Source organism: Balearica regulorum, chromosome 1, assembly GCF_011004875.1.
Source record: "Balearica regulorum gibbericeps isolate bBalReg1 chromosome 1, bBalReg1.pri, whole genome shotgun sequence".
In the NCBI taxonomy this organism is placed as follows: domain Eukaryota; kingdom Metazoa; phylum Chordata; class Aves; order Gruiformes; family Gruidae; genus Balearica; species Balearica regulorum.
In genome coordinates, this window is record NC_046184.1 from 86,398,260 (window position 1) to 86,411,037 (window position 12,778).

General features: G+C 50.0%; 2 protein-coding genes across 3 annotated transcripts; both read left to right on the forward strand.

The window, feature by feature from the left end:
- Positions 1 to 101: 101 nt before the first annotated feature.
- Positions 102 to 920, forward strand: MRPL51 (mitochondrial ribosomal protein L51). The gene is made up of 2 exons (XM_075764033.1): positions 102 to 467; positions 651 to 920. Exons 1-2 carry the CDS (start codon positions 206 to 208, stop codon positions 845 to 847), a joined length of 459 nt encoding a protein of 152 aa, XP_075620148.1. The 5' UTR covers positions 102 to 205; the 3' UTR covers positions 848 to 920.
- A 2,420-nt stretch (positions 921 to 3,340) lies between these two features.
- On the forward strand, positions 3,341 to 8,349 carry VAMP1 (vesicle associated membrane protein 1). 2 transcript variants are annotated; one of them, XM_075764074.1, is made up of 5 exons: positions 3,341 to 3,472; positions 4,233 to 4,362; positions 5,191 to 5,349; positions 5,600 to 5,651; positions 6,048 to 8,349. In XM_075764074.1, coding segments are annotated over exons 1-5 (360 nt in total). In that variant the 5' UTR covers positions 3,341 to 3,470; the 3' UTR covers positions 6,065 to 8,349. The 2 variants fall into 2 exon arrangements, with proteins under 2 accessions (XP_075620189.1, XP_075620184.1); XM_075764069.1 differs by lacking the exon at positions 6,048 to 8,349 and having other exon boundaries at positions 5,600 to 5,821.
- Positions 8,350 to 12,778: the final 4,429 nt, after the last annotated feature.

Consider the following 12,778-nt stretch of genomic DNA (forward strand, 5'->3'; position numbering starts at 1 on the left):
AGCAGGGCAGCAGAGCGCCAGCACCTCACCCAATCACCAGCTCCCCTTCCCTCTTCGACCGTTAGCGCGACGTCACCCCTCGTCCTTCCGCTTCCCGACGGCCACAGCGGCCGGAAGGGGCGGGGCCGAGACCACAGGAGGGCCGGCCCGGCGGAACCGCTTCTCCCTCCCCGGCGGTGCGGGGACCGCCCGCGGGGTCACCCCAATGGCGGCGCTGGTGCGGGCAGCGGGCCGAGCCCTGCTGGGCCGGGCCGCGCCCCTGCTCCGGGCCGAGCGGAGCATTAGCGGCGGCAGCGGCGGCGCGCGCTGGGGGCCCGTGCGGCCCGGCCTCCCCGTGCCCCTGTCCTCGCCCCTGGCAGGGCTCACCCGGCCCCTCCGCATCAAGGAGCCCCCGAAGCCCAAGCAGGTGGATCGGTGGACGGAAAAACGGGCCTTGTTCGGGGTCTACGACAACGTGGGGATCCTGGGTAAGACACAACCCCCCCCCCCGCTGTCGCCCCGGGCAGGAGGGGAGGGATGCTGGACCCACCTGCGGGCGAGCAGCTCCTCCAGCAGCGAGAGGGCAGGGAGGGGGAATTGGGGCCGACTGCCCTGGGAACTGCCTCTTCCAAGGCCTGGCTTCATCCGCTGCTCTGCCCTTCTGTTGTCAGGTGACTTCCAGATCCACCCAAAGAACCTCATCGTGGGGCCCAAGTGGCTGCGAGGCTGGCGGGGGAACGAGCTGCAGAGGTGCATCCGCAAGAAGCAGGTGGTGGGAGATCGGATGTTTATAGAGGACTACCACAAACTCAACAAGAGGATCCGGTACTTGTACAGGCGCTTCAATCGTACTGGGAAGCACCGCTAGGAGCAACCATGGGTTCAGCACATGGAGCATGGTTTTGTGGCATCACAGTCAGAATAAAGCCAGCTTTCACACAGTTGGGTTCCCAGTGCTTTCTGCAACCTTTGCTGTGTACTTCTGGCCCATTCCCAGGGTCCTGCTGCTGCTCCAGGCCTGAGGTCCTCTGTGCAAGTTCTGTCCACTCAGTCATTTCTGACATCTCACAGACATCTGTTCTGGCCTGCATCCCCGAACCTGACCTGAGAGTCCTCTATTTTTTTTTTGGCAACACTTTGAGCATCCTTTCCGTCTCTGTAAGCCCCAGGTTCTCACATCCTACTTAGCAATTTCAGTACACTCCAGCTTAGATTTTTTTTTCTTCATAGCCAAGTTCTCAAGTTAGTGCTGAGTGCCTGCCAATATGTCTTCCTGCTCACTGCTTGCCCCCTTGCCCTCCATTTATCTGCGATTAACATTAAGCATGAATGATCCAAATGTTAGTTGAAATGTATCAAAACCTGTCTTAAGAACAGAATTTGTCTCTGTTTCACCCTGATGATGACTTAACCCCATACTAATGACAAGTGGCCTTTTGTTTATAATTTAGACATGATTTGCAAAAGTAATTCAGGCACTTTTTAAAAACTCTAGCTTCTAGTTTTCCATAATTATTATTGGTTCCTTTAGAGGAGAAGTTACAGTAAGTCAAAGCTGGCATCCCTCTAGTCCAGCATCACAAAGACCATTATATGTTTCAGAAAAACTTGTAAGACAAGCAGGCAAATGCTTCTCTCCTTTAGCTGTTAATTCCGCTGCTGGGTAACTGGGGAGTTACCTGCTGACTTGAGGTATCTTGTTTACAGAGCAATGCTACTCTGTCTTCAAAAGCACTTGGTTGGAAACGGCAGGGAATGAAAAGAACTTCCTTTAGGTCTAAGCCTCAGGAAGGTGAAGCCAAAGTCTCTGTTCAAGCAGCTGAACTGCATGTTCTCATGAGTAGGCGGCAGACCTGTGGGACTCTTGCCAAAAGGTGGTGTGGATTCAGGAAATGTGCACAGATTCCAGTAGAGATTGAGCAAGCACCTGGAAGAGAGCAGTTGGGGGTTATTACATATGTAAACCACAGGGCAGTAAATCCTTGGCTGAAAGTATGTCAGAAACTGGAAAAGTGTCAGAGAAAAGCATCTTGAACCCTTTGCCAGCTCTAACCACCAACTTGGCAAGGGCTCTGTGGGCCAGTACTTCCGCAAGCTCCATCTTCTGTTATTTGCAATGGTTAGTGAAAGGGTCCTCAAACTGTGGTGGGAAGGTTGCCAAGCTACAGAAGCTTTATCTGCAACTTGTCCGTTCACAGCTTGTCTGAAGGCACAGCTTAAAAACCTTAGGTTCCACTGAGGCTAGTGCTAGGCTGCGCCTTAACTCTCAATAGTCCTATTTGCAAATCATCTGTCTCTAGTCACGACCCTGTATTAAGTCTTCGCCTTCCTTGTAGCCACAGTCTTTTGGCTCCTAGGCTGTGATTTAGAACGTTTCTGTCTTGTGTATCTACTAATCTATCACATTTGCCACTAAAAACTTTTATTAATGGCCTGTATCACCTTATGAAAGGAAGCTGAAGTTCAATGTAGGTGTGAACCAGCCGCTTGCCACCCTACTTACCACACCAAGTGCTGTACGGAGGGACTTCTTGTTCCAGTATGTTCCTGCTTCCCTTTCTGTCCCGAATTGAAGAAATCCTCCCTTCTGATCCAGCAGGCTTCTCAAAACCTTTATAGAGGGGAAAACCCCAACCACGCAGCTGTCCTTGGGGCTGCTGCTGGAGCCTAATTTCCCGCAGCAGAGGCTCGAACGCAGCCGCTACAGGGACTCATCCAGGTTCTGTTTTATGCCCAGCTGTATGGTGGAAGCGGGCCAGAAACACCGTATCTTAATTGTAGGGACAGCGGCTTAACCGGAGCCAACAAACACGCTACCGAGGTGGGAGTTGCAGAGGCCGTTCCGCAGCCCCCGCCTGTAATGGCACCAGCACGGGCAGGGCTCGGACGGGGCAGGTAACCGCGTTCAGGCCCTGCGTGACCCAAACGGAGCGCGGCGGCAGGGCCTCCCTCACTCAGGGACGGCGGGGGCCAGGCCCGGGCCCTTTGGGACCGCGGGAGGGGCCGCAGCGCGAAGCCGCCGCGGCCGCAGGGACGCCCCGGGTTCCCCCGCCCGCTACTCACCGGCCCCTCCGCAGGGGCGGGGCGGGGCGACGCGCGGCTCGCGCATGCTGGGGGGGGCGGGGGGGCGGGCTCTGCTCCCATTGGGCCGTCCCAGGGGCGAGCCACAGCGGGGCGGGGTTTGTCCCCTCGGAAGTCCGGAGAGAGGAAGGGGGCGGGGCTAGGCTACACTGCCGTCTTCACGGAGCGCCTCGCTCCGGCAGGGCTGAGGAGCGCTGATTGGCTGCGGAGGAACCCAAAGGCGGTGCTGATTTGCTATTCCTGGAGAGTCCTTCCTACGTCCACTTCTGATTTGCTGCCGGCCCTAGGGGCGGGGTCTCATCTCCTATAAGTTCGGGGCCTCGCCGGTTGCCGTGCCGGTGCGTAGCTGGGGGTTGCCGGCGCTGAGCTGTCTGCAGCGGCGTGCCCGGGGGTCCTGGTCCGGCTTGGCGATGTGAGTGGACGCCCGATCCTGGGCGGGTGGGCTGCGGCGGGCGCGGCGTGGGGGTGGGTGGAGCGGGAGGGAACGGGCCAGCGTGGAGCCCGCGCCCTGGCCGGCGGTGGGGCCGAGTGGCGCATTGCAGCAGCCGCAGGCAGGGCTGCCCGCACCGCCCCCCCCCCGCGCCCTGAGCCGTCCCGCCGCCCCGCCCGGCGCCCACCGAGGGCCCGCCCCGTGGAGAGGGGGTGTGGGTGGGTGTGCATGCGTGGGCCATGCCCCACCGGTGATGCGCGGGGCTCCGGGCAGCCGCGCCCCCTCCCAGCCGGCGCCAGCCTGGCCGGCGGCCACCGGGGGCTGCCGTCTCCTCCCCGGGGCGCCCCCGCGATGCCTCCCTGTCGGCGTGGCCGCGTCCCCTTCCCTCCTCCTGGCCCTTGCGGCACGCTGCGGGCCGCCTCCCGGTCACCTCCGCGCGGCCACGCGGCTGTCACCCCCCTCCCCGGTCCCCGGGAGGCCGCAGCGCCGGGCACCGAACGCACCCACAAGCTCCCTCCCCCCGCCCGGGGCTGGCTCTCCCCGCTGCCCTTCTGGGCCAACCCTTGCTCCAAGCTCGCCTGCTCCTGGTCCGGAGGGACCCGGGGAGGGCGCAGGCCCTCAGGGCTGCTGCCAGCACTGCCCCAGCCTGGGGACACTGGGGTTCAGGTGGATTTGGGGGGGGGGGGTCCTCTCTTGAGCGGCTGACTGGGTTTTCTCTTTGCCCATATGTGCATTTCCTTAGGTCTGACCCAGCTCAGCAACCTGCTCCTGGGGCCCCCGAAGGGGGAGCCCCTGGTGGGGGCCCCCCTGGGCCACCCCCCAATCTGAGCAGTAACCGCCGGCTGCAGCAGACGCAGGCACAAGTGGAGGAGGTTAGTAGCTCTGCCAGCCACGCTGGCTTCCCGTAGGCTGCCTGGACTCTTCTCCCACTGCTCTGCAGCAGCGATGCTCTTGACAGGCGTCTGTTGTTGAGGGGGTGGATGCTCTTTTCATGCCAATGCTAGAAAATACTCAATAATCAAAGTACAATGGCAGACATATAAAGAGGCTGGAGCAGAGATGAAATTGCTTTATGTTTAAAAGATGCTTAATTTCAGCTATGACTTCTAAGGAGCAGGCCTGTTAGATTTTTGGTACCTTGCACTGTGTATTATCCATCTGTTATGGAAATAAAGCTATACAGCGGCATCCAGAACAGCTCTTAATCCCTGCCTGCTGCTTCAGGGGAACAGTCTGTGTGCAGGATCAATGTGTGATGTGCCGGGAACCTTGCTTGACTTTCCAGGGTCAGCGTCTGTAGCGTGGCTGCTGTCATGCAGTAACGACTTTATGCCTCACTGGGGCAGCAACATGTAGCTCTAAGTTATCTTGCAATTATCGAGGAGCGAGCATATGATTATGCTCATAACGGGGGTGGCTTAGGCTTGCTGGATTTGAGAGCTTTTAAAAACAGGTGATAATGTGGGGCTGAGGACCTGGTTTAAGTGTACTTGAACTGATGCTTTAGCAGGGTGCCTAGGATTCTTTCCCCACTTCAAAGTAGGCAACGACTTGAAAGCTGTTTCATATCCTGACCTTTTTGCCTTGTTTGGGGCTTTTGCTTGTTAGTAGCTCAGGGTTACTTATTGGCCAAGTTGCTGCTCTTACTTTTTCAACTCTTGTTACCAATGTAACTGCTGCTACTATTCTTCCTTCTGCAGGTGGTTGATATAATGCGTGTAAATGTAGACAAGGTGCTGGAACGAGACCAGAAACTGTCAGAGCTAGATGACCGGGCAGATGCACTTCAGGCCGGTGCCTCACAATTTGAAAGTAGTGCAGCAAAACTCAAAAGGAAGTACTGGTGGAAGAACTGCAAGGTGAGTTTCCTAGTGCCGTGAGCTCCTTCATCAGAAGGAAATTAGGCTAGTCCTCTCCTGCAGGGCTTTGAGAGGATAGTTGGGGCTTACTAACTATTTTAAATGCTTAGAATTCTTTCACTGTGGAAGGACTTTGAGGCCTTGGCTATCATACCTTCATGGTCTGGCTTATGTTCCCTGACTGTCAGGGAAGATGTGAACTTATCAATGTGTTCTGAGTGTTACTCTGTGACAATCTTTCTCTCTCCAGATGATGATCATGATGGGAGTGATTTGTGCCATTGTGGTGGTGGTGATTGTAAGTAAGTACCAAAAAGCCCAGGATCAAAGGTGAAGAAGTAACAATCCTAGAGTACTTGAAACTCTTCCTTTTTAGTTTGAGATCTGGAGGGTCTTGATTGCATAAATGTTAACTTCAGTCCTTGGGGAAGGGAGGTGGTGGTGCTGAACTCCCACGCTTACTGTGGAAATGGTATACTTTACACAGTAACAGAAGGAATTGGGGGTGGCCATCATTGTAGAAATGGGAAATTCTGTCTGCCGGGTCAGGTAAACCTGTAAGTATGAGGGTTGTTTACCCTGGAGTGGGTGGGTTGGTGAGCCCTTTCCCTGGTGGGGGATTTGGAAGTCTCTGGGGGACCTTTGGTGTAACTTGCCCTTTTGTTCTTTCCTTTTTTTTCCTATTGCTTTGTCTCCAGTCTACTTTTTTACTTGAATGTAGCTCCTTCAGTCTGCAGCCTACTGTCCCCTGTCACCTTGCCTGTCTCTTCTTGCCCCTGAATCTTCCCTTCCTTTCCCCTCCACTTAGCTTCTTCATTGATTTCTTTATTGGTTTTAATTTGTCTTCTGTATAGGACTCTGAAGCGCTCTATTGAACATGGTTAGACTCTTCAACAGCTGCTGCAGCTTTAGGGAGGGTCATCTGAGTGTAGAGGAAAGGGAAGTATAGGAGGAGTGGGTAGCTAATGCTCCTGCTCTTCTGCAGGGAATTTTTGTGGTTTATTTTTGGGTGTGAGCTTGTCAAATAGTGCCTGTGTGGACACTAGCAAAATAAGAATGCCTTAACGCAGTGCCTTTGGGGATGAAGGACTTCAGCATGTGAGATTCTTTAGTATTCTGCCTAAAAAGAGTGGCAGCATGACTTAAGCTTTTCATTGAGCTTCTGAAATAAAGGCTAGTTTGTGTTGGTCAGTGACTGTGAGCCATCTGACTGAGTGAGATATAGTCATCTAGATTTCTCTAGCCATGGAGAGATGAGCACTTAAAGAAATGATTTATTCTGCCTGTCCTTATTTTCAGATGACTTGCTGTCTGAACATGGCCATTTCAGTTATTATAAAGGAGAGCCTACATGATTACCTCAGTCAAGTGCAACAGACTAAACACAGTTAAGTGAAAGGAGTTTTGCTACTATCTAGAAGACACATGTGGGAGTAAAATCTCCTGCCAGAAGGAACAAAAGAAAAACAGTAAGGAGTCTGGTGGGGGGGTGTCAAATGTTCCTTTCATCTATGCAGACACAAGCCAGGACCCTGGGGCTTTCTACTGTCTTGTAGCTTTCTGGAAGACTTTGGGGTAGTGGCAGAGTAGGAGTGGGAATGGATGTTTGGCTTTTGTGTTGCTGGGTTGAATGTCAAAGGAAGTCCACTACATAGCAGATGGAGGTGAAGGAGACTGGAGGTATTCCAGATGAGTGAGCCACACAGCTTTCTGATTAGGAATACCTGTTCTGTTTCTGCTACCACAAAGTCCTAATTTCCAGCAGGAGTTAGAAAAATACTTGGAATGGTTAGCTAGGGATTCAAAGGGAAATGTTGCTCTGGGCATGGGTATTGCAAAGTGACATCAAATGTCCCAGTTTGGCAGCTTAGATCTCTAGAGATCTTCCCTATCAAACTGAAATCCTCCTACTTGCTATGGGTTCTCTTGAATTTACATCCAAGATGGTCTCTGCTGGAAGTAAACTTGCAGCATGGAATGCTGTGGCTTTCTGTAAGCAATCCCCTTGTCCTCCTTCAGAAATAACAGGAGCTGCCAGTTGCTTGAATGTGTTGTCAAACCTGGGGTTAAATGAGCTGCCCTGTTCCTCAGATTCTGCAGTCTTCTGAGGAATGTGCATCTTGTCTTTTTTTACAAGCTGAGCTGTAGCCTGTAATCTAGACTGGAAAGAGGGTACTCCTTTAATTTAGGAAGCTCTACCTCGGTTCTAGAATACCCTGGGATCTGTCTAGGCTTAAGATGATGTGGGGAGGCAGGGGAGAACATCATGAGTTCCCAGATGGGAGTGAAATACAAAAGATGGGAGGAGCAGATGCTTTTTGTTTTATTGGGTGTGCCGGGGAGGCCCCATTCCTCCTCACAGGGCATCTGGGAAGGGACTAGGTTTTGCATGCTCACTTCCATGCCCCAGCATTTCATTTGCGCTGAGTTCATCTCCCTGCAATTCCATCCCTCTCCACCTTGGGTGAGGGCAGAGATGAAGATCTGGAGTGAAGCAGCCCTCGTCCCCTGAGCACTTCCCTAATTCCCTGTGGAACTGAGATGTGATGGATGGTCAGAAGTGCATCTACTGAAGAGGAGCCAGGGCCTGCTTGTACTACTTACTGCTATCATTTTAGGGGGTGGGCATACAAGCTTGAGGCCCCCAGACCAGCAATTCTCTTGAACTCTTCTAAATAAGCCTTTGGTGCCCCATTCCTCCTGTTCCTCTGGGGGCTGAGGTCCCCCTAGGCTGTCTCTTCCATTTCTTTCTCTTAGATGTTGTATGTTGCCTCTTCTGCTCCCTTTCCCCTCCTTTGTGTCTCTATGCATGGGCAAAAAAAAAAATCACCAAGGCCCTCTAAGTAAAAGCAAGTGACTCTGCTGTCCACAGCATTACAGCCACTCATGCACGTGCAGTTTATTTCCTTCCTCTATAAACACAACTGTAATCTCTGGCATGTTATAGTAATCAGCTCATGTACTTTAAATGGTCTCTAAGAAACACAATTCACCACCTTACTGAGTCTGTCTGGTCTGTCAGTGGGTGGGGAGGGGCTGGGATACCAAACTTTCCTTGCAGTGTCATTTATTTTTGTCACTTCCATATTCTACGCACACCTGAAGTTCTGGCCCTTGAAGCAGTGGGTAGTCTTCCATTGCAATGACGGTAGTTCCAGTTGTACTGGAACCACGTGCTAGACTGACTCTGTGGTAAGTCTGGAACAAGATATATGGATCAGCAGCTCCTGGGAAGAGGCTGCTTGATCCAAGTCTACTTCTGTCCAGCCACTGCCTAATGCATGAGGAGGTAGTTCCCTGAATGGGAAAGTGTGTTGCTCATAGCTCTAGTTCCTCAGGCTATGCCACTTTTGCATTTCAACAACCTATCCTCAGATCCTTAAACCCAGAAAACAATTCTCCATTGCTGTTGGGACATGTGTTCATGATCCAAAATGAAGACCTTGAAGGGTAGGATGCTGTTCACAGCATGTCTTGGAGCATGTCTGGAGTAAAGGTAAGTGGCCCCTTTTGCTTCACTGTACACTTGAAACTCATTAAAAAGAAATGACAGAGCTTTGACCAGTGCGGACTTATTTTAAAATAATGAGGTACTTGTGCCCTTCTCTGCCCCTGCTGTTACAAACTTCAGGTTGTTAAAAACTCCCTGTGACTTGCGGTTCCCTTATGACCAATCTTTGTCCAATCTTAAACATCACCAAAATCATACCAGAACAATGTATGGTCAATGGTGAGTGTGGAGTGGTGCAGCGAGGCTAATTCTTTCAAAGATGAAAGCCTTCCTGGGAAAGGAGGGTGTCTGGGCTGGCTGGTGAGTTAAAGCAGCAGGTACAGCCTAAACTTCAGCACAGACCAGGCCTGCACAACCTGAATGAACTCGTCGTGCTACAATTCCTGCCAAGTTGTGTTGTCTCTCTGTTAGTTCTCAGTCTTGTTTATGTAGGGGGAGAGGAAACCCTTTTTTTTCCTTAAAACAGATGTTTCTAGTCCATTAACTACACAGTCCTTAAGTCCCTAGCCTAACCCAGGGACTTGAGTGCTTGCTTTCCAAAGCTGGCCAGCTGCTCTGGAGCACAGAGCTGGGGCTGAACAAGCTACTGAAAGTTTCCCCAGGGTTGTGCCCAACACATGAGTCATGTGCAAGTCTGCAAAAAAGAATTGCGTGTCTAACCATAAATCCTCCTGTAGGTGTTTAAAGTACCATGCTCTGCTGGGAACTGGTCTTCTGAGGTACCATCCTTTAAAACACCAGTGCTGCTGCAGAATGTTATCCTGGACAAAACATGGTGTTAAATGTGCACTAAAAGTAAGAGCAAGGCTTTGGCAAACAGTAGTTCTTTAAAAGTGTAATTAGAAATTCAAGCTCTGCCTTTAAACATGGAACTCCTGTATTAACTGCTTCATCCTGACACCTCTAGATTTGGTGGGGCCTCAACTCTACTGCTAGTTAAATGGATACACCTTAAACCTTCATGTTTACAGGTGCCCTAGGCCTTGTTCTGGTCCTTCCTGAGGCTTCTGCGTACTGATTGAAGAAGGTTGCTGCATGCTCTCATCAGTTGGAGGGTGTGTTGGTTTCTTCTCTTAGCTGGAGAGTAATCAAATGATAGTGGGGAAGACACAAAGCATTTTTCCTCAGGACTGCAGCATCAACGCTTGTTTAACAGACCTAGTTTCCCTGTGACAGAGGTCCCAGCCCTGGAGTATCCATTGGGGTTGGAAGCCTTAACCTGGTGCAGAGAGGCAATAAGGGGGAAGTACAGAGGTTTTATCTTTGTTCTGACCTCTAAGTAAATAATTACTCCAGGAGATGTAACAGATAAGGATATAAGGTTTTACAAAACAGGCAACTCAGCTGTGTTGGATACATGAGTTTAGCCCAGTGTTTCTTCCTGGCTTCCCACAATGCTTCCTCTTGGAAGATGCAAGTTGGTGCCCTCACAAAACTTCCCATTTACAGGCCAAAATAAAGTTGCACTTGAGCCGCTGTACTTCTGATATTTGATGCATTTTTTTTTGCCAGAGATAGTTAATCAGAACACCCTTAATTGCTCCCCAGGTTTCCAACATGAACAGCCCTATAACATCCTTTCCTTCACTGCGTAGACCCACCAAATGATTCTTGCAGAGGCCAAAATGACTCTCTTCCTGTTCTCTCCTGCCAGGCTTCTTTTCTGAAAGCACTTGTACAATTTTTTTAGTAAACTTGCCATAAACTCTGAAGTTGAAGGCACTTTCCTCTCTTGTGCTCACAACATCCTTTTAAATATTGCCCATTGGTAAGTATAAAGAACTGCAAGACTGAACACAGCCATCCCTTTGGTATCTTCTTGGTCTGTGGTTACAGCAGTACTGCCTTTTTTCATTTTTTGATGTAGCACATCACCCCTCAGACTTTATTGAACCTGTCCCAAGAACCTGGTAACCCTTTCCTCAAATTCCTTCTAGGTTTGACCTCAATCTGTGCAGATAAACCTTGCACCTATCTTTTCAGCTTCTCTAAGTACTCCAGCAAGCAGAGTTTAGTTCTTCTAAATGTATCGTTTATTTTGCAAAGCGGTTTTCTTTTCACTTTCTAGCTTCTCTAACACACTTATGTTGTACTTCCATGCATTTCCTGTATTACCTTAATTCTTAAGAAAAAAACCCTAGTTTTGGTATCTGTCAAATTGTGACTGCTATGCTGTTAAGGAACATTTTCAGCAGACAGCAGGACTCCGCCTGCCTGTGGCCCTCTGTTCTTGTGTTCTGTCCCTTTTTTAACCATCCTGTGCTTAGTTTTCTTCCTTTTTGAAGGGACTGGCCCATTTTTTCCCTTTCTCCCAGTACTACTTTCCATTCCCCCTGTCCCACTACACTCCAAGTTTGCTTAGAGGTTCTCAGCTCCTCCAAACTCATCTGATCTCACAGTCAGAGCCCTCATAAACTTCAGTGTCGCTACATTTCCTGGACTGCCTGTATCCCTTTTTTTTCTGCTAGCACATGACTTCCAAATGCTCTTGGCCCTCCATCAACTTGCAAATGTCTGCCACTGCCACGGTCCCACAGACTTCCAGGCCCTTTACATCCTGTCTCTGTGGGATGTTCCACATTCCAAAAGAGCTCGCATCTCTTTCCTTGTATTTCAGCAGCACCAAATGCTTCCACAGATCCTCTGCTATTGTTTTTAAGCTCCTAAACGCTCGTCCCTCTTCTCCCTAATTTCCCTATCATATAAACCTTCCTTTATCTCATCATTGTTCTTAAGCATGTAGAGCTACCCGCTTCTGTGCAGCTTAGTCCTGCAAACCAAGCCACTTTAATACTCCAACTTACAAAATTATTTTTCTCCTCTTGCACCTCCCTTCCCCCTTCTAGCACTTGTATTCCTACTTCTCTAACTTCCCCCCCGTATGACACATGCTCCTAGTCAAAAAACACACAACTTGTTTTTCTTCAGTATCCTATGACCTAAGGTTGCTCCTTGCACATATTCTACGTCATCCAAATAACGGCTATGCTTCTAACGTGACTACTGAGCATTTACCTCCCCTCAACTTTCTCCTCTTGTACAAATTCCCCTCAGCTCAGGCCTTTAATTTGTCTTTTGCTGACTGACGGATCCCTCTAAATGCATGCTTTCTCCCCTTTTCTCTAGTATTTCACCTTCACAGTAAAATGCTCCATTTTCCACATTCTCACTCCAGCACTGTTGGAGTTGCCTCTTGTTTTCAGCCAGACCGAGCTCAATATACATCTATTGAGCTGATAATTTGTGGTCTTGTCAGCCTGTAAGAAGTATAGGGATGTTCCTGGGAGGATCCCCTGATTTCTCCCAAGATGGCAATTTTTGCGCTGATCCTCAGGATAGGGAGGGCTAATCTATTTACCAATTTGTGTAACAACTTCATGTTTGCACAGGCTTTTAACCCTGGATTTACAGCTAGCCAGAATGGGGCTGTTATTTTAAGTTCATCAGTGAAAGCCCATTTTTTGCATCTTAACACTTGCATGGTGCAAGCTTCCCTGAGGGAATACATCACCACCTTCTACAGCTATATTTCTTTATGATGATGTAGAGAATTTAATGGTTCAAGCAGTTATGCCTCTGATTAATCTTCTTTAATTATCCACTTAACTACACATGATGCAGTGGGTCACATCAATTTTATGGTTATCACAAGGTACCGCGTGATGCGAAGAATCGTGTCTTACTCTTCAGATATTCTGGAAAGATCATGCTCAATTATGAATCACTGCATGGTTATGATATACATAGACTGGTTTAGATGTTGCACCTGCTCTTTCTCCTTTCTTGATTTGGAGGTGGTTTTGTGAAGCAAACAGCTTTGTGTCCAGCGTCACGTTTTTGCTCGTTTGTGTGCTAGAAACTACCTAAGGCGGCCGTCTGTAGTACTGAATTCATGACTGAGAACTGGGCTACAGGTGC

Bases quoted from the DNA above. Each gene is read 5' to 3' on its own strand.
- MRPL51 (XM_075764033.1), top strand. From the start codon at position 206: ATGGCGGCGCTGGTGCGGGCAGCGGGCCGAGCCCTGCTGGGCCGGGCC. The intron at 468-650 runs GTAAGACACAAC...TTCTGTTGTCAG, and splicing joins CGACAACGTGGGGATCCTGG to GTGACTTCCAGATCCACCCA.
- VAMP1 (XM_075764069.1), top strand. The intron at 4,363-5,190 runs GTTAGTAGCTCT...TTCCTTCTGCAG, and splicing joins CGCAGGCACAAGTGGAGGAG to GTGGTTGATATAATGCGTGT. The intron at 5,350-5,599 runs GTGAGTTTCCTA...TTCTCTCTCCAG, and splicing joins ACTGGTGGAAGAACTGCAAG to ATGATGATCATGATGGGAGT.